Source organism: Mytilus galloprovincialis, chromosome 10, assembly GCF_965363235.1.
Source record: "Mytilus galloprovincialis chromosome 10, xbMytGall1.hap1.1, whole genome shotgun sequence".
NCBI lineage: Eukaryota > Metazoa > Mollusca > Bivalvia > Mytilida > Mytilidae > Mytilus > Mytilus galloprovincialis.
The window spans coordinates 10,230,608-10,253,365 of NC_134847.1; the positions used below are offsets into that span (position 1 = coordinate 10,230,608).

General features: G+C 30.5%; 1 protein-coding gene across 2 annotated transcripts; it reads left to right on the plus strand.

The window, feature by feature from the left end:
- Nucleotides 1–1,462: 1,462 nt before the first annotated feature.
- On the plus strand, nt 1,463–19,042 carry LOC143048961 (uncharacterized). 2 transcript variants are annotated; one of them, XM_076222799.1, is made up of 6 exons: nt 1,463–1,499; nt 14,502–14,570; nt 14,810–14,917; nt 16,390–16,584; nt 18,213–18,374; nt 18,889–19,042. In XM_076222799.1, exons 1-6 carry the CDS (start codon nt 1,470–1,472, stop codon nt 19,024–19,026), a joined length of 702 nt encoding a protein of 233 aa, XP_076078914.1. In that variant the 5' UTR covers nt 1,463–1,469; the 3' UTR covers nt 19,027–19,042. The 2 variants fall into 2 exon arrangements, with proteins under 2 accessions (XP_076078914.1, XP_076078915.1); XM_076222800.1 differs by lacking the exon at nt 1,463–1,499 and adding an exon at nt 5,803–6,156.
- The last annotated feature ends 3,716 nt before the right edge of the window (nt 19,043–22,758 follow it).

Consider the following 22,758-nt stretch of genomic DNA (forward strand, 5'->3'; position numbering starts at 1 on the left):
ATTTATAGAAGATGACAGCACTGTGATACAAGTTGGCTATAAGCCACTTGATGATATAAGAATTTAATATTCAGTTGTAAGTTATGGATTCAATAGCAAAGACCAGTTTTCAGGTACTTAGTGTTTAAAGTGCAATTTCATTAGTAGTTTTCGGAAGATTAAACCAATAGACAGTTCTTCTTAAGACTTCGATTTTGACGTAAAACGTGAATTTAAGATCTCTATCTATTTTATTATTAATTACATAAACTGATTTGGATTATATGGATAGCGTGAGTATGACAGCCGATATCTTATCAAACTATCGCATTGTACATTGAAATAAATATTGTAACCATTGCATCAGTATTTTTTTGTCGTATCATTATATACATAAATAATAGTTATCTTGTCTCTTGATTTTTTCTGTTTGATTCGGCCATGATAGATTCTGTCGATTCAGTAGTTGTTTGATTTTAAATGAACAAAGCTGACCGTCCGTTTCGTTCCACAAAGATTAATTATAGACCTATAGGAATTTACAATAGCTTATTACATTTATTGTGAGGTCATATCTTCTCTTCCAGATCATATGCTTCCGTTATGATCTTACTCTGTCTTACTAATTAATAGAAATTAATAGAAAGTTATAACATGTATAATTTAATAATCGTTTCAGACATTGGTTGAATCAAAGTGCCATATGTTATCGAATGAATTAACTATGTGGGATTCAATTATAACCGAATATACGGTATGGGGTTTTCCGATGGTCGATAATTTTATACAATCCCTTCGTTTGTTGTGTTTCAGCTTTTGATTTTGCCATTTGATTAGGGACTTTCCGTTTTGAATTTTTTAGTTCAGATCTGTATGTTTGAGATTTTACTTTTCATTTCAGCTCTGATGAATAGTTGTCACATTGATATCGGCATTATTGTTAAAAGTTGTAAATTGTTTTTTTTTCAAATTCATCATTCAGTTTTTTAACCATTTTCTTATCCATTAATTCGTCAAAACCTTATACCAAAATTCAATTTTGAATGGTATGCGGTAAGTTATAAAATCATAAAAAGCGTGGAGCAATTTTTTTGAAAAAAAAACCTGCTTTGATACTGTCACACCTCTGCTGCGATCGATATTACATTACATCTGTCCTTTCTTTTGTTTTGAGATAAAAAATTTTCATTTGAGTGTATTTGTTCTTACAAAACAACATTTTATATTGACTTAACACATTGTCTGAAATCTGCTATATCATGTCATTTACGTAATCTTCATTCATTGACCCAACCATTTGCCAACTGTGTGTTTTCTGAAATTATATCCAAAAGAAAGTGAAACTACAACTTTATATTTTTCCTGGGAGATTTAATCGGGTTTTCAACATATTAAATCCCCATGTTTATTTATAGAAATTTGACAGGTCGATAAGCATATACATATGTAAGACACTATTTTATTTAAACATCAATATTCAGTTGTTAGATATGGAATATAAAGCAAACACCAGTTTTCAGGTACTTAGTGTTAGAAGTGCAATTTCATTATTTATTTACGGAAGATGAAACCATAAGACAGTAATCTTTTTGACTTTTATTTAACTGTAAAACGTGACTTAATTCAAATTTTATTTTTTATTATAAATTACATATACTGGGTTGGATTATTTGTATATGGATAATGTGAGTATGGCAAATCGATATTTTACCAAATATATCTCATTGTACATTGAAATAAATACTGTTTCCATTGCATCAGTTTTTTGTCGTGTCATTTCATTAATAGATTATAGTTATTTTGTCTTCTGTATTCTACTTTTTGATTCACAGATTCAGCAGTTGTTCAATATATTTACTGCTAACTAACGGACCAAAAATAGTTAAATTAAAGACGACCGAAAATTGTATAACTTGTCACATTTATTGTGAAGTTATATCTTCTCTTCCATGTCGTAATATTATAATCCCTATTTTGATCTGAGCGTCACGGATGAGTCTTATGTAGACGAAACACATGTCTGGCGTATCAAATTATGAGCCTGGTACCTTTGATAACTATTTGCAATATCATGCTCTTAAAAGTAACAAGAAATCAGTACGAAATTTATATTAGTTTTCGATTCTATACAATACTATTCATATGCGTTATCTCTTTAATGACTGCAATATTTTTTCTGTCTATGAAGAAATAACATTAAAAATGTGGTGCACACTGAATACGCGCGTATGCTATTTAGAATAGACAGATAAATATTACAGTTATTTCTAATAATTAAATTCTTAATTTCATTTTAAACCGGAGTAAACCATGAAAAAACGTTGATGACGTCACGGTCACATGACTAAATTATGTCTATGAGCTGATAAACTTAACAACGTCAGCGAATCAGAAGACGCATTACACCTAAAATAGATTATAAAAAAATAACAAGAAATCAGTACGAAATTTATATTAATTTTCGATGCTTTACAATACTATTCATACGTTTTTTCGAAATTATTATGTAATAAATTTCTTGTGACTGACACGTACGTTTTTCTGGCCTTATTCTAACCTGTTTTATTAGGCACTCTCAAACCTGATATCACTATATATTATAGAAATGGACCTTTATTGTGATCAAGAGTCATTATTAATTTTTATGAAGATAAATTTAGAAAGTTATCATCATAATATATATCACACTCCTAAATGCATATTTAAGATAGTATTTCCTATATATACCATTTAAAGATTGATGCGTTAACTTGTTTATGTGTATGACAAGTAATTTGAAACAAATCGTTTCATTATAAATAAAACAAAATATAGTCAAGCACTTGATCAGTAGCTTATTATAATTTTATCGTTCTACAAATCTAAACTTCACACATCGGTTTCTAATCCTTATATTATTGTGTTTCGATTCTCCACTTTGTTTTAACAGTGTCGTTTTCTAAATTCAAAGTTATTTTCGATGTCAAACTTAAGCTTGAGGACAAAAATGTAATGCAACAAAACTTGAATCGGTACCATGTCCCTGTTGTATTGTTTTGGACTACATCATCAGATCGATTAATATCCTGTAAAACCCCCATATGTCACTTGTTATTTCAAAATCGTTTGTAGCATTTCAGGAAATAGAATTAGGTATAAGCGTGTCTCATTTTCGTTCGAAAAGGGAATTTATAAAAAAAGTTATTTCAAAATTTGTATTTTATCAAAACAGAGTAGCTGCGTTTTCATGGTTTTCCTTATGACTGAATGATTAACAATCATATTGGTTATCAGTTTGTAACAAGGACTGTCTATGTATGATCTTGAAAATTCCCTAGAATAAGAACAAAACGCTCTTTTTTTATTGTTTTGTTTTTGGAAATCTATTTATTACTGATCTTTTCCGAGAACAACTTATCAATTTAGATATGGGTTTTCCCTGGATTTTATATTTATAGCAATTGGACTTTCGTGAAAAACTTATCAATTGAGATATGGGTTTTTCCTGGATTTTGTATTTATAGAATTAGAGTTTTGTGTAAATAGTAACATAGTGTCTCATTGTAAATTGAAATAAATAATGTAATCATTGCAACAGTCTTGTTATATCACAGTATCTTGTTATATCATAGCCATATCCAAGTCAAATTATTTGTCGTGAAGAATATTTTTATTGTACTGCAGCGTTTAATTGTGTTTTTATTACACCATATACAAAAACTATTTTAAGTGGATGACATGTAATGCCATCCTTTTAAAGGTCCAGAAAGGTAACACACGTAACTAGGGAAAACAAACGATTTGTGTAGAAGCAACCAAAGTACAGGACGCACTACTTATTTAGTCCTATACATTGCTTATATTCGAGAAGAAATATAATTCCAAACCTCAAAAAAAGTGTCAAGACACAGTATTCAACTACTCGAAAAAGGGCAAAGCCAAAATTATAATATGCAAACAATTAAAAGTCAACATGATTTTGTATTAACGGAACTGTAGCAAAAATCATTTTGATGTACATACTCTTGCATATATCTATGAAAGTCAAAGGACATTCTATTCGTTTATTTCGTTTACTGTTTACCAATGTCCAAGATTATTTTTGTTTGTAAAATGTATTCGGTTTGTCCTATTTATCATGTTTATTTCATGTGATTGTTGTTAAAGGGGCTTTATTCGGCATATTAGTCATACATCGCTAGAAATTTCTCTTTAAATCCAATAACAGCAAAATGAACTTTCATCTTCATGTTTTATTAAAAGTTTGTTCCATGTGTTTAGCTCTATTTTATTTGCCTTTTCGTAAGTGTACATTACTATAATCAAGATAGATTGTATTCGGTTATTACAAGATTTATTTTTAGCACTTTGTCCTATATTAAAAACCTCTATAATTACCTTAACGGAATTTATCCGCTATAAATAAAAAAGCTTTAACATTGAGTATTTTCCGAAAATAAGTGTAGTTAATGTGATAGGAAAAATGACTAAAAACCTTACCCGATCTAGGAAATAGTTTAACAACTGTTCAAATCTATTGTTCTGTAGTAATTTATTAGTAAAGGAAATGCTATAAATTTCAATTCTTCATTATTTGTAGTTAAATCTTGATAAACAAATACTTAAGATATTCTACTGCAAAACATATTTAAAAATATATAAAATAGAATGCGACAGTGGAAAAAAAAAAAACACACAAAAAAAAAAAAAAAAACAACCAAAAAACAAAAACCCAACCCCCTAACATATAGTTAATTATGATAAGATTAAAAAAAATATAATTTCATAAGTGTACTACATAAATGGAAGAAATGGAACAGAAAGACCGAATTGTATTGATACATGACATAAATGCTATACACATATGAGAAAACAAAACCATTTATAAGTTAGAGCAAATACTGGCCTGATGACATGACTGTTAATATCTTAACTTGCACGTCAAATCCATGCTCAACGTCTGAGTGTAATTCACAGCTAGATACATTTGAATATTGTATAAACATGTACGCGCTCTTATGTGCACGTAATATTTTCCACTGAATGTAACGAAAATCTAATGAGTTTGACTGTCCCTCTGTCTACTGAACGTAAACGTAACGATAATCTAACTAATGAGTTTGACTATCTCTCTGGTATATTTCGCCCCTCTGTCAGCATCACCGTTTTAAAGAATGGTTACGAAACAAAATAAAATGCCTTCTTATAAGGGAATACTCTCCGCCTTCAACAGAAAAAAAACCCAATCGAGCAGCAATAGTCAAACAAACAAAGGGGGAAAACAAAATCAAAGCTGATCCAGAAAATCGTTGAATTCTTTTAGTTTGCGTTTTTTGTGATCTGAGGCGACTTAGATTTTTCGTGTGTTATCTGGTATTTTCTGATAATTCTATCATATATATTGACAGTTACTTCATAAGAATAGAGATAGATGTTAATTAAAAAATGATACTCCAAAATTTGATAAAAAAATATACAATATATTATTCAACTTTTTTTTCAAGTAAAATACCAAAAAACCCACACTCAATGAATGCACCATACAGTGGTTTCCTAAACATAAATGAAAATAAAGACGCTTCTCTTCTTCTCAAAAGATTGTGTTTCTTGTTGGGTAACCTTTAGCCAATTGGAATAGACAATACACTGAACTACGTACAGAAATACTTTGTTTAAAGAAGTTCCAGTCCGATGGTGGAACTGGTAACAGACGAAATAAAATTACATTACAAAAATACATTGGCAAACAACTACCTGTAGTTAAACATGTCAAAGACACACAAGCTCCGGACTTCAATTAAACTGATCGAAAGATTACGTTTTTATCATATTAACATGTTTACAAAAAATGTATTAACAACAAACATATTAATGCAAAATATCATAACACTATGTTGCCTCGAAATTCATAAAATTTTAATACCACAACACATTCCCAAAAGTAATCCGAAAACTATAATGAAAATATTTCTAACAAGATATCTGTCAAAATAATGTATTTAAAAATTGAAACCCTATATTTATTCTATTTGGTATAATTTGTCTGAGTTGGCTAAATGTACTTTTACTTTCGGTTCTCAGTAAGTAACAAAAGTAAGTCAAAATCAATATACGTAAAAAATCATAATAACCTGATTCGCAGTTAACTAGGAAGGACATTTTTGTGCAAGAATTCAGATTTACATAGCTCATTTAAATGTAAGTACAAAGTATTTCTGTTTTATTCTACTCAAAATGTATTTAACATGTTTAATGTATTTGACAAAATCATACTTGGTAAATATCATTTAAATGAGATCATTTTAACGTAGGAAATAATTTTTGTTAAATGAGAAAACTAAGACTTCTTTAAATTAATCTTTATATTGAGAACAAACAACAGTAGCACTATCATTAATATGAATAATAATCAGGATCTAAACATTCAATGTGGCTACTGTTGATTGTTCCGCCTTATAAAACAAAACAAAAATCAAAATTACAATAACAAAAGGAACACCAAACTGCGTATTTTTTTTTATTTCTGCGTTGTTACTTAGTGCTTTTGACAATGAATTGAATAATAATGTATAAATTACCGACAATCTACGTACCGTTCAATTCTACAACTAGTTTAATATTTCAGTCATCTAGCCAATATCAAAATACTGTATTGCCACAAAGAGACAAAAATTAACACATCTAATCATTTTTACATTAAACCATCCTAATAACATAAGATATTTTAATTTGTGTTTAAAAAATATCCAAGTTATGATTAACATTTTGTCAAATTAAAAAAAAGTGCACGTTTGCTTTCGTTATTCTGTATTTCGAAATTAAACCGTACCTATTTTTAAACGATATCAATATTACCTGATACACCCTTAAATACACTTTGTATATTCGTCAAAGAGCAATGACTTTTTAAAGTTCATGTCCATGTAAGTTTAATTAATTTTAGTCTTACGTAATTTTGAAGAATGTAATACTTTTGACATAACTACAAATGTCCTGTTGCATTGAAACGCAAAAATATACCATATTAATCCCTTGGTATTCAACATTTAATCAAATATTGAATTGGATCATAAATATAACTTTCAAGTATGCAATGCAGAATTCTATTTTCATTATAGGATAAATTATTAATCTTTCGATACAATATGATTGTTGTTTTTAATATGAAAATTAGGAAATGTGGTTTGATTGCTAATGAGACATGTACAACTATCCATCCAAGTTTAAACGAAGTAGATGTAGGCAGTTAAAGACAACTGTTAGACCTTAAACAAAGAGAAAGACCCATACCATAAAGACAAACTCATCATAGATACCAGGACTAAATTTAGAATATACGCCAGACGCGCGTTTCGTCTACAAAAGACTCATCAGTGACGCTCGAACCCAAAAAAGTTAAAAAGGCCAAATAAAGCACGAAGTTGAAGAGCATTGAGAACCAAAATTCCTAAAAGTTTGGCCAAATACAGCTAAGGTAATCTATGCCTGAGGTAGAAAAGCCTTAGTATTTCAAAAAATTCAAAAATTTCTAAACAGTAAATTTATAAATACAACCATATCAATGACAATTCATGTCAGCGCAAAAAGTGCTGACTACTGGGCTTGTGATACCCTCGGGGAAATAAATCTCAACCAGCAGTTGCATGGATATAAAAGGCCAAGAATCTATGTTAATAGTTCCTAATATTTAGTTAAATACACTTGGTATTTTAATACAAATTTCGATATAGTCATTTTCGATCGAACAGCCTTTTAATTCTAACTTTAAAATGAAAACATGATAAGATAGACGGATTTTTTGGGGTTCCGAACCCTATTTCAGACATATTTAAAAAAAATCAAAATTCGTTGAATCATGATATGTCAGAAACAAAAACTCGTATTAGGAGCCGTCTGTTCGAGCTAGTATCGGTGATCGTAAGTGAAATGAATCTTGATATTTTTTGTTAAAATGCAAAACCTTTATATTTATAGATGCATCAATAAGGCTTTGAGCCACAAAATTAAACTTCTTTTCAAATATTTCTAAATATTTGAAAAGAAACTGTAAAGTGAACATGTTAACAAACTCCTGGCATAACTGATGAATTTATCATAATAAATTTAACAGTGCAAACTAATTAATTGATATGATGTTCATCTAAAGATTGTTGCTGTGTTCATTCTTAGTGTGTTTATGACATCCCCTTTATATGATTTAATCCTTACTATGAAAAAAAGAAAGATCACGTATCTGTTAATTATATTTAAATGATGAAATCACAAGACAAGATAAAAAACCAAACATATTTATTACACGATTAAACATACCATGCGCGAAAAAAATAGTTGAGAATATTAAATGATTACAAATCGAAGAAAACCATGACAATAAGAAAAACTGCGAAAAGGCAAACAGGGGACCAAGCTTGAAATATATCTCGGGATTCGAAAGGGTATGACAGTCCTGGTTCAGCTCGGTATCCTTCTTATCGTACATAAAAAAAGTAAACACCAACAGAAACCGACGGATCCAGAGTCACCACTAACATAACCGAAGAGTTAGCATTACAATCGGTAAAAAAAAAAAAAAAATGTTGAGATAAAAATTGATCGTTTTCTTTTGTTTGACCCTTGACCTCAAACTAAAAATGACTACTAGTATTTCTCTATTACTATTGATTTACCAGTTACAAGTACATTTGATATTAAGGTTGGGCCTCGGTTGCCGAGTGTTCTAAGTACTAGTAGTTACTACTTTGATCCCTAGCCAGCCAAGACTGAGGTTGTGAGTTGAAACACCGATTGTGCATGTGCACTCGACTCCAATTTTAATTGATAAAACTTGTCAATTTTCCTATCGAAGGTCGATGGTTTTCACTGAGCACGTCGGCTTCCTCCATCAATTAAAACTGACCGCCATGAAATAACCCAAAAGCGGTGCTTAAAAGTAGCGATGAAGCACCAAAAATCAAGTAATGGTAGCTCATATAAAAGTTTTAAAGAACTCAAATCAAACACCCTAGGTCTCTACTATTTACGGTTTATGATTAATATTCAAATAAAAACAATTTTGAATACTAGTATAAGATGGGAGAAAAATCTAATTCAATAACACTGTTAACTTTCAACCCAAATTTAGCTGTTATGAAATGTTGCAACTAACAATTTAGTAAACATATTTGTTAATATCTTCTACAATTTCTCAAGACGAAACTCGCGTCTGGCGCAAATACAAAATTTCATTCCTTATATATAATATGAGTTTACTTGAAATATATTATCTACAAAACATCACGACAGCTAACATCTTGTAGGTTACTTCATACTGATTCCAAATATATACGGCTATCTGTACGTTTATATGATATTTGGGCATGAAATGGGTAATCCTGTTTTACAAAAGACAATTTTTACCTCTATTCAAAGTCATGTGTCTCCCAAATTATACAAAAGATCCCCTTAGCTTAATCCAATATAAATATGACCTAATAGCAAAGGTCAAAATCTAGGACTTCAATTTTTGCTTTGACCTTGACCTGAATTTAAAGGTCATAACGCAATGGTCTCAAATCAAATCATCCTAACATATCTATATATATTAAATTTATACCCCAATACAGCTAATTTAAAAATTGAAGGTGAGCAAACTTCCAAGAAGTTGCGATGCACCTTTTTAACCAAAATATACATGTTAATTTAAGCACAAACTTTGGTCTTTAACCCAAACGTATTCCCCTCTTGGTCAACTAAGGACCTCATACCAAAAGACCCTTGGTAAGACACTAGGTCTCTATCAATTAAGGTTTGCCAGTTAAAAATACATATAACTTATGTCAAATAGAAGATAAGGGAAAACAATTTTCATTTGCAGTCTCTGGATCAGCTAGGTCAAAATCATTTCTTCTACAGATAACGAAGAATTAAGAAACATAATAGTGTGGTTATTTTCCTTTTAGGTACGTAGGAGGTACCAAAAAAAAATGAAAGAAAAAAATTCCAATAAAAAGTCTTTGGTTTTATTGGATGAGTTTCAAAAGCAAAATAACTGTTCGAGAAAATGAGTATCAGAACAAAATACCTAGGTCTTTCCACGGAAATGTAGAAAGCCATCATAATAACAATAGACAAAAGTTATGTCAAAATATAACATATCGTACACAGTTTCCAAAAATATACAAGTATGGTTCTTTTTTTAAAGGCACTGATCAACTACTTCCTTAGTCTTATATTTACATTGAATTGAAAAACATATGACTATATCCAGTTTAAAAATGTTCCTTTCGGTTCATATGATATGTTGATTCAGACTAAATCTGAAAATACAGAGTTTCTTGTAACCTGAGATACAAACAAATGATACTGCATTTGGTCACTACAACACAACATAACTTTAAATGTAATAGATTTCTCCTAGAAAAGATTTAAAGGTCCCAGTGAATAAACTGCATTGAAAACAAAAGCTATTGTATTTATTCAATGGGACAATAGAACAGACAAAAGTTGGATTCGCAATAAGCTCAATTCGAAGTCATTTTTTATCCAGATTAATTCAAATAGAGTATGTTTTTTTTATATACAAGTATTAATTTATAAGAAAGGTCAAAATAGAGAACGCCAATTTCAAACTTCGACTTCAGTTTGAATGTCATATGTCGTATGGTTTTCAACATAAATCACACTAAGATAACTAAAAAAGGCTCTGACATGGTTAAATGTTAAAAATTCAAACGAGGTAGGAAAATTTCCAGACTTAGGCATGTTACCGACAAGAGATTACAGAATATAGCAAGGTTAAATCTAAGACGGTGAAATAGAGCACATCATTAGAGCAGACGGTAAAAATAGTAACGAAAGCACATCGACAACTAACAAAAATACTAAAGTTCCATTCTCAAAGTTCAGGTGTAAGATAGTCAAATGTTTGGAATAACGGGGATAATTTTCTTCTACCAAGTCATACTATCAAGTGCAAGTATAAAAAAAAACTTAAATAGTAAAAGTACCGAACTCCAAGGAAAATTTAATACGGAGAGTCTTTTTTGAAATGGCATAACCAAAAGCTCAAACAAATTAAACGATAGGAAAACAACTGTCGTATTCAGGACTTCGAACTTGCATGCATTTCCTTATGTAGAAAATGGTGGATTGAATCTGGTTTTATAGCTATCTTAAGCTTTCACTTGTTTGAAGATATGACAAAATCTAGAACGTCAGACGTTACTTTGAACTTCAATTTCAATATCGAATCTCATAACGCAGATCCATGATATGGGGATATATGTGGAAAAGCAGTTACCTTACCAAACAGCCTTTTAGAAGATTAAAGGGGACAAAATTATAAACGTCAATAGAGCACTTCAATCCAAATTTAGTCACATAGCGTCAAAACACAACTTAAATTTTACCATACACTCTTATCTCAATTAATATTAAAGTTTATGAAGAGTTAGGATAACATGAATAATTAGTAAACTTTTGAAAATAAACTCCATTTCTATCTTATTAACCAAAGACGTCTTATTAAAAGTCATTTAGTCTCTACGACTTACGGTTTATGAATTAACAATACAAACAACTCATTTAAAAAAAACAAGGGAAAAACATATTTTCTCATTTGACCGGATGTCTTCGATCCTTATTTAACACATCATCTTCGTGAATAAAGCGATAAACGTTACGATTTCTGAAGACAAGCGATAACAAGAAAACAATTTACGAAAGATAACTCCTATACAAAAAGTCTTTGGCTTAACAAGATACGTTACAAAGATTGAGAAAACAATTACAAATTACAAAAGCAATACATTTTTTTTAATATCATAACCAAATATCGTTAAAAAACAAAATCGACATCTCATAAATAAAGGGAAGAAGAAAAATATAATCAGAACAAAAACAATTGGTCCATCAACTAAAAAGCCACTTCTTGAGAACAATATAATATAAACAAACGCAGATATTGTATATTCAGCTTGAGAGAAATATTAACCCTAACCATGTGTCACAATGGACAAAAATGCATACATAAATAATTATCATCGTAAAACTCAAACTCAAAGGAAAATTCGAAAGTCCATACAAACTGAAAAATAATCAAACGCTATTTATCAATGTAACAAGTGCCATATTCCTGCCTTCAAACAGACATTTTAACCCAAAATATATAAAATTAGGCGAATATATTCATATTATTAAAGATGAAGGAAATTGTTTTTAACAAATTTTCTGTCTAATACCTATGTAAACTTGTTACTTTTCATCTTGTTTGAATTCGGACCAATTAGTATAGACCATTTTAAAATAGAGATTGAGTAAGAAGATTATCCATGGATAAGAGTTTTTGTTACACTTTTTAACCATGAATTAGGATCACAAAATAAGATACAGCTCCAAACATCAATTGTTCAAAAACCAAAAATATCTATCAAAGTAAACAGATAAACTATGCTTTTCATAAAAATGAAGTCTCAACACATCGACTTAATCGTTCAATTTCTTGACAGCTGTTATATGGTCTACGGTGGTGTTTTACTGCAAGTTTGAGACGACTCTATTAATGCATAAGGCAGAAATTATTGGTATATGATTTAAAACAATGCTTAATATACCATAGTTCAAACGGTCCCATGGAAAAAGAAAATAAACGATTACTAACGTGTTTCTATTAACAAACACCACTGTAACCAATAAGTATTACATGTATAATCCTTGACATAACAGGAAGTAAGAATATCAGGGGAGCAATAATCTAAGTCATTGATGTTAAGCATAATTTGCTGAATAGAGTTTAGTTAGGCGTCGGTAATCGTGGTATATATTGTACTTGAGACGTCGTAGGTGATCACCAGTTTTTTTGTTAGGCCTTGACAGATTGTTTTAATTACTGCTGGACATCTTGAAAAGATTGTGTGTTACAACTAAGAAAATGTGAATTATGCATAGAATAACAACTAAAAGAAGTTCATTGAAATACCGCCATTTTAAAACAGAGGGGCGAAAGATACCAGGAAGAAAGTGAAACTTGTAGATTGAAAATAAAGTGACAAAGCCTTAATGGGTACTATTACAACTACATAATTGAAGTTAACTTTCTTTTTGGAATATAATTAGGACAGGAATTTTATATCATTCGTACTATCGAAAGTCCTCGTCTGCATAGGTTGTTTGTTTGTATTTAGATTTAAATTTCAGATTTCTGCGATAAAATCCCGAAGAATAATTCCATAATCGCTTGATAAAAATTCGAACTGTAGAACGTTAAATCTAAAAAAAGAAAATTGTCACCTGTTTAAACGTGTAAACCCACTGCATTTATATGCACCTGTTAGGATAGGAGTTTGTTGTTCAGTGGATGTCGTTTGTTGATGTGGTAAATAGGTATTTCTCGTTTCCCGTTTTAAATAAAGATTAAACCGTATGAATACTTGTTTTAATTGTTTTATAGTAGTCGTTTAGGGGCCCTTTATAGCTTGGTGTCCGGTGTGAGCAAGCTCACTGTATTAAATCGTATTTGACCTATAAATGATATTTTTTATTCATTGTGTCTTGGCTGGATTGTCAATCATAACATTGTACTAGTTAATATTAGTTTTATATTCAATTGAAATAAAAAAAAAATCATGCACATATCACATATAAGTCTTTTAAAATTTTATTCAACCTTCCTTTGTTTTAATACTGATCACGAGATAAACAAACGCCACAATATGAAACATACAATCGTAACTACGAAATCATAGTACAATATCTATAACACATTAATTAGATAAAGGTGGCTTGTAGCAACCATAAATCAATCAATCAGACAAATATTTTGGCTTCTTTCATTACAATAATCCGTTAGCGTCGGAGTATGCTTCTGGGTTAATACCATTTGTACTGTTTTGATACTTAAAAGCTTAATTATCGTCATGATGGATATTTTTCTCGTTCTCCAAAACAAAATCAACTAATAGAAATACTGCAAATCTTTTGTGCAGTCAGAATGTCATTAATGTTGTATTAGCATTCTTGGTTTGCCAATTCGAGTTGTACATTCTTATTCAATCTTTCATATCTGACTGCGGTATATTTTTTTTGCTCATTTAAACGTTGAGCTATGATATCTTAAATTATTTGGACTCTGTTGGCATGGTTGAATTATTGTCTCATAGTCAACAATTTTACACCACCTTATGAAAATAAGAAGTATGGTATGATTGCAAATGAGACAACTCCTAACAAGAGTCCATATGAAGTTAACAACTATAGGTCTGCGTAGGGCCTTCAATAATGAGAAACACCCATTCAGCATATTAAAAAAGAAAGGAAAATATATATGTAGAAACGGTTGTTGAAACAAAAGTATCAAACATTTTGAAGAATTTGTTGTATAATACAGGTCTTGGTCCTGAATTTAATTACAAAAAATATAATAAAGAGCCCTACAGTTAAGTGAAATGCATAAATTTAATGGGAACGATATCAGAATTATTATAATAGATAAGAATATGTGATTCAATAAATTCACTCCTGTTAATTCTTGTTCCGTTTAGTCATTAACTATTTTTTTTATATTTCAGTACAAGAAACAAGAAGATAACATGAGAAACTATATGAGTAGTCACATGTACGAACCAGTTGTTGAAAGTGTAAGTAAATGAACAATAAAATAGCATTGATAAATTATCTTGAAATAAGAAATAAACACTTACACCAAATATAAATGATGGACAAATTCGAAAATATGAAAACGAAATTCACATGTACATTTTGTACTATCTTAGTAAATGTTAAAGACAATTTTTATTTCAAAAGCTAAATACTTTAGCCATTTCATAATTATTTTTTTTAGGATAATGCTTTCTAATAATTCTCTTTATCAATGTAGGATATTCCCCCCTTCGGCCACACTTTGGTTTATGGAACTTCAGAAAGTGATATGCAACCATCCATAGAGGATATTACTAAAAACATCGTAAATGAGTTGCCAAAAGTTGTAAGTGATATTTTTATGGTAAAAAAACTTGAGGTATTGACAAGAAAATAATTCTGCAATAGATGAACTTGTGAAGATAATACAGTGCGAAGTGTAATAATAATCAAATCTTCTGTAGTCATTTTGGCTGTAAATCTAAAATGTCATACAATGACGATGTTGCAGTATTTTCTTCTTTTTGGTACAATAATGGAGACGACAGGGATGGGAACACCTACATGTCACCCTAAGGCCTTCGACATTTTGAACCATTTCTATCACAGAACTCCTCACGCGTTTTTTTAACTTCTTTTGTATGTGAGAAGTGCATTGAATCAATGAAAAAATACCCGATTGGCATATCAACATTTTTAAAAATGAAAAATTATATGTTGTATCATTAACCTATAAGAAATTATACAATTATAAGATTATGCTTAACCTTTAAAATGGTTTACGGATAATCGCTTTGGAATTTAGAATATCAAAGTTTCATGGAGGAGTATTTTTGTTGCAAAAGATGATATAAATACATACACGTTAATTTTAAAGGAAATTGCGATTGTTTTTGATATACAAACTTGCATTGAAAAACATTTTCTTCCTGTTCATTTTAAATTAGAATATATGCAAGGAAGATACAATTAGTGTCACTGTGTTTATGCCCATTCTCATAGGGGAGGGGACATTCAGTTTTACCCTTGTCCATACGTCCCCAAGTTTGTCTTAACATATGCCCCTTCTCATAGCAGAGGGAGCATTCAGTTTTCCCTTGTCTGTACGTCCCCAAGTTTGCCTAAACCAAATGTTATGATACTTTTACAAAATGCCTGTTACCACAAAACGCAGATCAAGTTTGAATTTTTGTTGCGTCACTTAAATTGTTTCAGAGAAATGTCCCATTACAAAGGAAAAGAATTGCTGAATTCATTGCTTTCGTTCTGTAACTTTAGTTTCCCTGAACCGAATATTATGTAACTTATACGCAATGCTTATTAACACAACATACAGATGCAGTAGGAATTTTGATGGCGTCACTCAAACCGTTCTAGAGTGATGTCCTTTTACAATGCAGAATTTTTTGTTTCTGTTCTCTCACTTTTGTTTGCCTCAACCAAATGTTTTAACACTTTTACTTAATTCTTATTACCAAAAAATACTGATCAAGTTTGAATTTTGGTGGTGTCACTTTGACCGTTCTAGAGCCCTTTCACAAATAGAAGCATTGCTGAAATGTTCGTTTGAGTTCTCTTAACTTGACTGAACCAAATTTGGATGAAACTTATATGCATTATTTATTACCACAAAAATTGAATCAAGTTCAAATTTGGGTAGTATCATTTCAGAACCTTTGTAACTTTTTATGATATGCAAGCAGGGGTATCACATATGTCCCATAGACAAATTCCCTATCTATAATTTGATAATTGGTTTTAGATTAATATTCATCATGTGAATAATAATTTATGGAAAATTACTGTTGTATTTTTAAGAGGGGACGTTCTTCCAACACAAGTGGTTTGAACTTTACATGCAAAGAGAGGAAAGATGTCGCTGTTGGCCTCAATCATATAAAGAGCTTGGATGAAAAGAATATGCCCTACTTAGAAAAAGATGTAGGAGTTAATCAAGAAAGGATGAACTCTGATCCGATTTCAATCAACGTTCGTTTTCTCAACGACATACGTGTAAGTTCAAATAAAACTCATTGATACAAAGCAAAAAGTGAAATAACAAAAATACCAAACTGCAAAGGAAATTCAAAACGGGAAATCCTTCATAAAAAGGCAGGTTTTTTTTTAGAAAAAAAGCGTGACATTCTCTGACATAACCATCATAGCCTAGGCTCATCAACTTTCTGCTTCGACATTAGTTAAGGTTTATTAAGTCAAAGTAGCAGCTGCAAGTTCTTGAATACCGAACATATTAGGGAAACGTATATTTCATATGTAGGTGAATTCGAAGCTGGTATATTGCTGCTAAAGTTGGAAAAAATTATGATTTCAAAAGTTAAATCGTTTTTTTGTCATAAATTCTTGTGTTGAGATGAGCGCTTATGTCAAATAAGTGTTAGATGTATAAACACGAAGCGGATTAAGCTGAAATTTTGGATTGTAAATGAAATGAACATCACATATAAAGACAACAGTAGTATATCGCTGTACAAAAGTCATCAATCGATTGAGACAAAACAAATCTGGGTTACAAAATTAAACCGAGGGAAACACATCAATTTTAAACGGAAAACAACGAAACAACAGATACACTGAATTGCAAAAAAGAACAAACGACAATGCAACATATATAGAAATTAACTATTAGATAATAACTATCAAAAACTACTCAATTACATCCAGCAATTTACAATTAGGGTGGACGGGAAACAGCTCTTAACTAGATGAGGGTGATCTCAGCTTTCAGTTTGTGAATGTTTCAGTTCTATGTTGTCTGACTTTTATCTTCAATTACATCTAGAAATTGACAATGACAATCGTTGGAGAAAATTTCTTCTTCCTAGTTTTGAATTTTTTATTTCTAAGTAGAAGCATTCCAACAGGCTGTAAATATATTGTACACCTATCAGTCGATATGCATATTCCCGAACTTTCAATGTTTCTATAATGACTTCCTTGATTGGGGGTAAATGCTTATAAGGGAGCTATTTAACCAAGTCCAAGTGTTAAAGTTGAAGTCATTCCTTAATAAGTTTCACGAACACAATCACGATTGTATTGACCATTATGACATAGTTGTATCATAAATGATTTTCATATATGTTCATATGTACCAATGATCGTAACTAACAATCCTGCTTTATACTCAATTGTGACATAATCGAATATATATATATCAACAATGAGTAACACGACGGTTGCAAACGTTGAAACATAATAAGCCTTCTGATATTTAGTAGATTTGAACACTCCTAACGTTTAAGTGGGTTCAAGTCGAGTTGGTTCATTGGCAATCATACCATATCTTCTATATTTTATATTTTGTTAACTTATTTTCTCTTGTAGATGATGTGTACTTCAGTTTTAGTTTGTAACCCTGATTTGTTTTTCTCAATCGATTTATATTTTTGAATAGCGGTATACAACTGTTGCTATATCTGTTTTTCGTCGTCTTTCGTTGTTGCAATTTTGTTGTCAGTTTTTCTCTACTTTTGAGTTTAGAATGACACTTCGGAATGTCCGCCTCTTTTGTATAGCATATACCCTTTTTAGTCTATTCAATGTTTGCACGGAAACAAATACTATACTGAAAGTGTATTATATTGATAGATTCAGATAACTATTTATCAATCTGTTTTCAGTCTTATCCCAAACACGGAGTCGGATGCCAGAAAGAACTACTTCCACAGAACCATCAAGCTGTTGATGCCTACAGAAAAAACATTCAGGACATGCAACAGCAATCTAATATTTTGACAACAGAAGCTGCAATGGAGATACTAAAGAAGAGTAGAGTGCGAAAGGTAAATAAATTTGTAGCATTGTATTTAAAGAGAGAGGAATAAAACATTTGATAAATTATATGAATATTTCATATTTGAATGTCGTTTAAGTTCACATGACGATAGTCCTATAAATCATTGTAGTATAAAATGTCTTCTCAAATGTCCTTACTTTCGTGTGTCCGTTGACATTCTGTGGTCTACAATATTATACAGTTTATTTATGTATGTATTTTTCTATTGTGAGTGTTCTTGCGTTTATTTGTAGTATATTCCCGTCACCTAATGTTATAATTTTTAGAGGTCTATTTTTACATTGCCATTCAAGCAGGAGCTTTGTTAGCCATACAATCAGGTTCACAACCACCATATTTTTCTCTAGATATCTTGTACATAGTCATGAATATGGCATTGGTATCCAATAGTCTGTTTATAAGTACAAATGTATGTAGGAATACGTTTTGCTGCAGTTCAATGTTTCTGTTGTTTCGTTTTTGTAAACAAAAACACATAAAGGTTCTTATTTTTTTTTTAGATAACTGACGATGATGATCCATTCAAGACATCGTGCAATACTGAAAGAAACTTCCAAGGTTCAAGCGGCACACAAAGCAATTATAATTTGGAAAGCGAAGAAAAAATGCCATGTGGAGTTGCCTACAGAATGAAATAATAAATATCATTAAATGCTTTTGTTTTTTCTTAAATAGCTAATTTTTTATTCAATCTTTCTTTTGGAGGTAATGAAATAAATGGTTCTAGTAACAGGAAGGTATATTTCAGATTGCTTAATTGAAAGACCCGAATATTGAATGGAGGTAAAATCTATTGAAGGAAGTTATTCCCCCAAAAAAAGATTCGAATCGTCCTCGAAGGCAGTAAATTCGTTTTCTCACCATATAATATTACACCAGGATAAAACAAATTAAAAAATAATACATATTGAAATCTGACAGGTTAAATTGAGTTGAACAATTTCATTCTAAATCAAAAAGGTAAATTAAAGAAGGTACCAAGGAATAAGACAATAACAATCAAAACCAAAAGGGTAAACAAAGACTAAAAAACTAAAGGACATTTACATCAACAGTTATAAATAATAAATAAGAAACTCCACTATAAACCAAACAGTCAACAAAATGGCAAAAGAAAATTAGAATGAACGGAAAACAATAACACCATATTACGAAGAAAACTAAAAACCATACTATATAAATCTCGTTTAAAACCGTGAAAAGAACGCAGGTGCCCCGAAAAGATGAACAGTTTCTGTTGTTTCTCAGTTTTAAGTTTTATTTTATGATTACTGTGGTTTGTTTTACGTCGTTTTTCATCTTAATGTCAATGCGTTATCAATGTGTCTTTGGTTTATAAGTTTAAATGACTCTTTGGTATAGTTTGCTCTCTATAATGCCTTTTTGTTTTTTTCCTGATTGTGACAATGTGATATGATGTGTCCTACCAAGGAATGTGATGTTCATTCTTGTAATGTAACACTTTCCCTTTATGCGTTACTTTTTTTACGAAGCGCTGTCTAAGAAATAGGCAACCATAATTCATCGCAAGGTCTTTACCAATCAACAAGACAAAGACCAAATAGCAAGCCACAAATGCCCCTACATGGACAAGGTAAACATTTAAACGAAAAAACAACTGCCAGACCTATCTTTAAACCTAAACACGAAAACATTAATGATATATACATCACCAAGTTACAACAAATGAAGGACAGGCTTCTGACATGCTCTGGACGGGTCATGGTCACATATATATAATGTGACTCGATAAGTACAATTGGCTGGTACCCAACCCTCTGTAGCGATAGTGGCGTATTGGAACACGACTAAACCAAATCAGTTTAAAAAAGCTTGCCTCATCATACGAAGTTTTATTTTGGACACCTTTGGATCTAAATGTTGACCAATTTGATAATGGGCAAAGCGCACCAACACATCTGTATTTGTACAAATCAAACAAAGTGAATTTTGTATCCTTTGAACCTTTTGGAAACGTGTGCCACAATTTCATGGAGATCCATAGTCTTATACTTATGTTATTGGAAACCAAATGTCTTCGGACGATAACTCACAACATCATAACATTACACGTACGTAATAATTTTGAGGTCGTATTCAAATTATTACATAGTTTTTTAGAAATTTTTAGACATTTTGACGGTCACCTACGCAGTAATAGCTGATATGATCTACACGTGAATTGCGTTCCTATTATAGTTATAAATCCCATAAAACAACCATTGCAATCACCCCATGCGATTACAGTGTATTTTAAAAATTTAATGAAATGAAAATAAAAAAAAAAACCCACCATTTTCTTATTGTTTACTTTTCAAGAAATTTGAAACAGTCATCATTCATGTTTTTACAACAATGATATGTTATTTCAAGTATTCTTCATATTTATTACTAAACATGATCAAGGTAATTTATATTCACAAAGTGTCATCATGATTACATTTGCAGGGTATGTATGCATTTAAACACCAATTAGTTCAATTGTCATATCGATATGTATGTATATATTGTACATATACATTGTATGTATAAATACTTCAAATGAACATCCGCATGCTTTAAATTTTTACTATTCTGTATTTAAGGAAATGATGCAACATTATGGTAAATCTATATTAAAGTCATATGAAACCAGCGAGTGGTGAAAAATAATGTTTATCCAATTCTTGAACCAATGCATGTTTATATCATAAACTTAGAGCTCTGTGCACGATTTTGTCATTTTTTACGCAAATATATCGTATAATCGTCAATTTTTTTCCTCTCTGTCTGTTATGATTTAACAAATATGGCTGCTCATTAAATGCCGTGTTTTAAAGCCCTAGTTTACCGATTGTCACCTTATAGTAAATAAATGACAAAAAGCATGGGTATTGAGCACGTGTTTAACATGTACAATCAGACAATTGTTTATTTTAATGACAGATCCATGCGTATTGCGATCGCCGGATTTTTACGAGGAGGGTTACGCTCAGGTCACTATGCATACGGAAAATACGTCGGCGAATTGCTTCCTGGAAGCAAGCAATTAAAAACAAATAAACTTCTTGTAAATGTGGACACATTAAAGAATTTTCCTCAGAAAAAAGTATAGGTACATAAGTTGTATAATGAAAACCATCCATTTAGTTATAAAAAACATATGCATGATTTTTTTTAATTTGAGGTTTCTTATGACTTTAAACATGAATGGATTATATACTAACAGGTAAGTTTAATCTTTCAGAGTGAAGTTATCTAAAAAAGGTTTTAGACAAATGCAATGGGAAAATTTTTGTGATGTAATATGTTTTACGCTTAAGGTTAACATAAAATTCAGAATTCAAAGTGCATATGCACTAGCTGATTTTACTTCCATGATTATTAAAATTATTTTTATCCCTCTTTTTTCATTAAAGAACTTAAACCAATCATGCATGTGCAATCAAGTAGTATCGAATGAATGACAGGGATTCATTTTACTAAAAGTCAAAATTCAGTTTTGAGATTATTCTTTTTGAATAAGAAAACACTTATTATATTTTTTTTGTAAACGCTCGGCATTCTGAAAATATCAATAATGATCAAATAATTATTCAGAAAACAATTTGTCGAAGTAATTAGGAACTTAAAAATGAAAATAAATCGTTGTATAATTGTCATGCCTCCAAAGCGCTTATGTAGATGTATGGAACTCTCAAAGCCAAATATTTGAAATCAAAGGATTTATAAAAACCGAAACAATTGATGAGCTATATGACAAAAAAAAACCGCAAAAACAGGAAATCTATCTAAGGTCAACTTTGACTGAGAGAGTTGAAACCTTCTTTGTTATAATTTACAAAGTCATAAATGGACAATTTTAGAAAAGATTGTTATAAATCATGTCAATACAGAATGGCTTCATGGTGCCAATAAATGTATCCTTTGCATACAAATCTTCTTTATAAAGGCCAATAAACAATATATTAAACTTAAATAGTCCATCTGTTATAAAAAGAAATTACTTTGGAAATTTCTCGTATAATAACAATTAGTAACTATTTGTGATTTGTTTTGTCTTGTGTGACATTTTTTCCTATAAAATTTTTCAACATTCTGTCTGCTTACCATTTTGTCTTAAACAAATTTTTTTCAACATGCAAACACAATCTATTTATTTATATATATATATATATATGTATGTAGATTAAAAGAAAATTTTCACAGTTATAACAAGAAGTAGATTGCAAAGTGTGTTTTAAAAAAAAAAGCAGCTTGTATAACCAAGGGATTTTAAAAACTGGTTCGAATTTCCTACCTTCAGTAGCTTCAATTCATTTTCGATTACACATATGTATTAATGAATAAAAAATAGTATTAAATAGATGCATATTTAGGATTTTGGAAAA

Coding starts and splice junctions, on each gene's coding strand:
- LOC143048961 (XM_076222799.1), top strand. CDS start 1,470: ATGGAATATAAAGCAAACACCAGTTTTCAG. Junction 14,571..14,809: donor ACGAACCAGTTGTTGAAAGT/GTAAGTAAATGA, acceptor TTATCAATGTAG/GATATTCCCCCCTTCGGCCA. Junction 16,585..18,212: donor GTTTTCTCAACGACATACGT/GTAAGTTCAAAT, acceptor ATCTGTTTTCAG/TCTTATCCCAAACACGGAGT.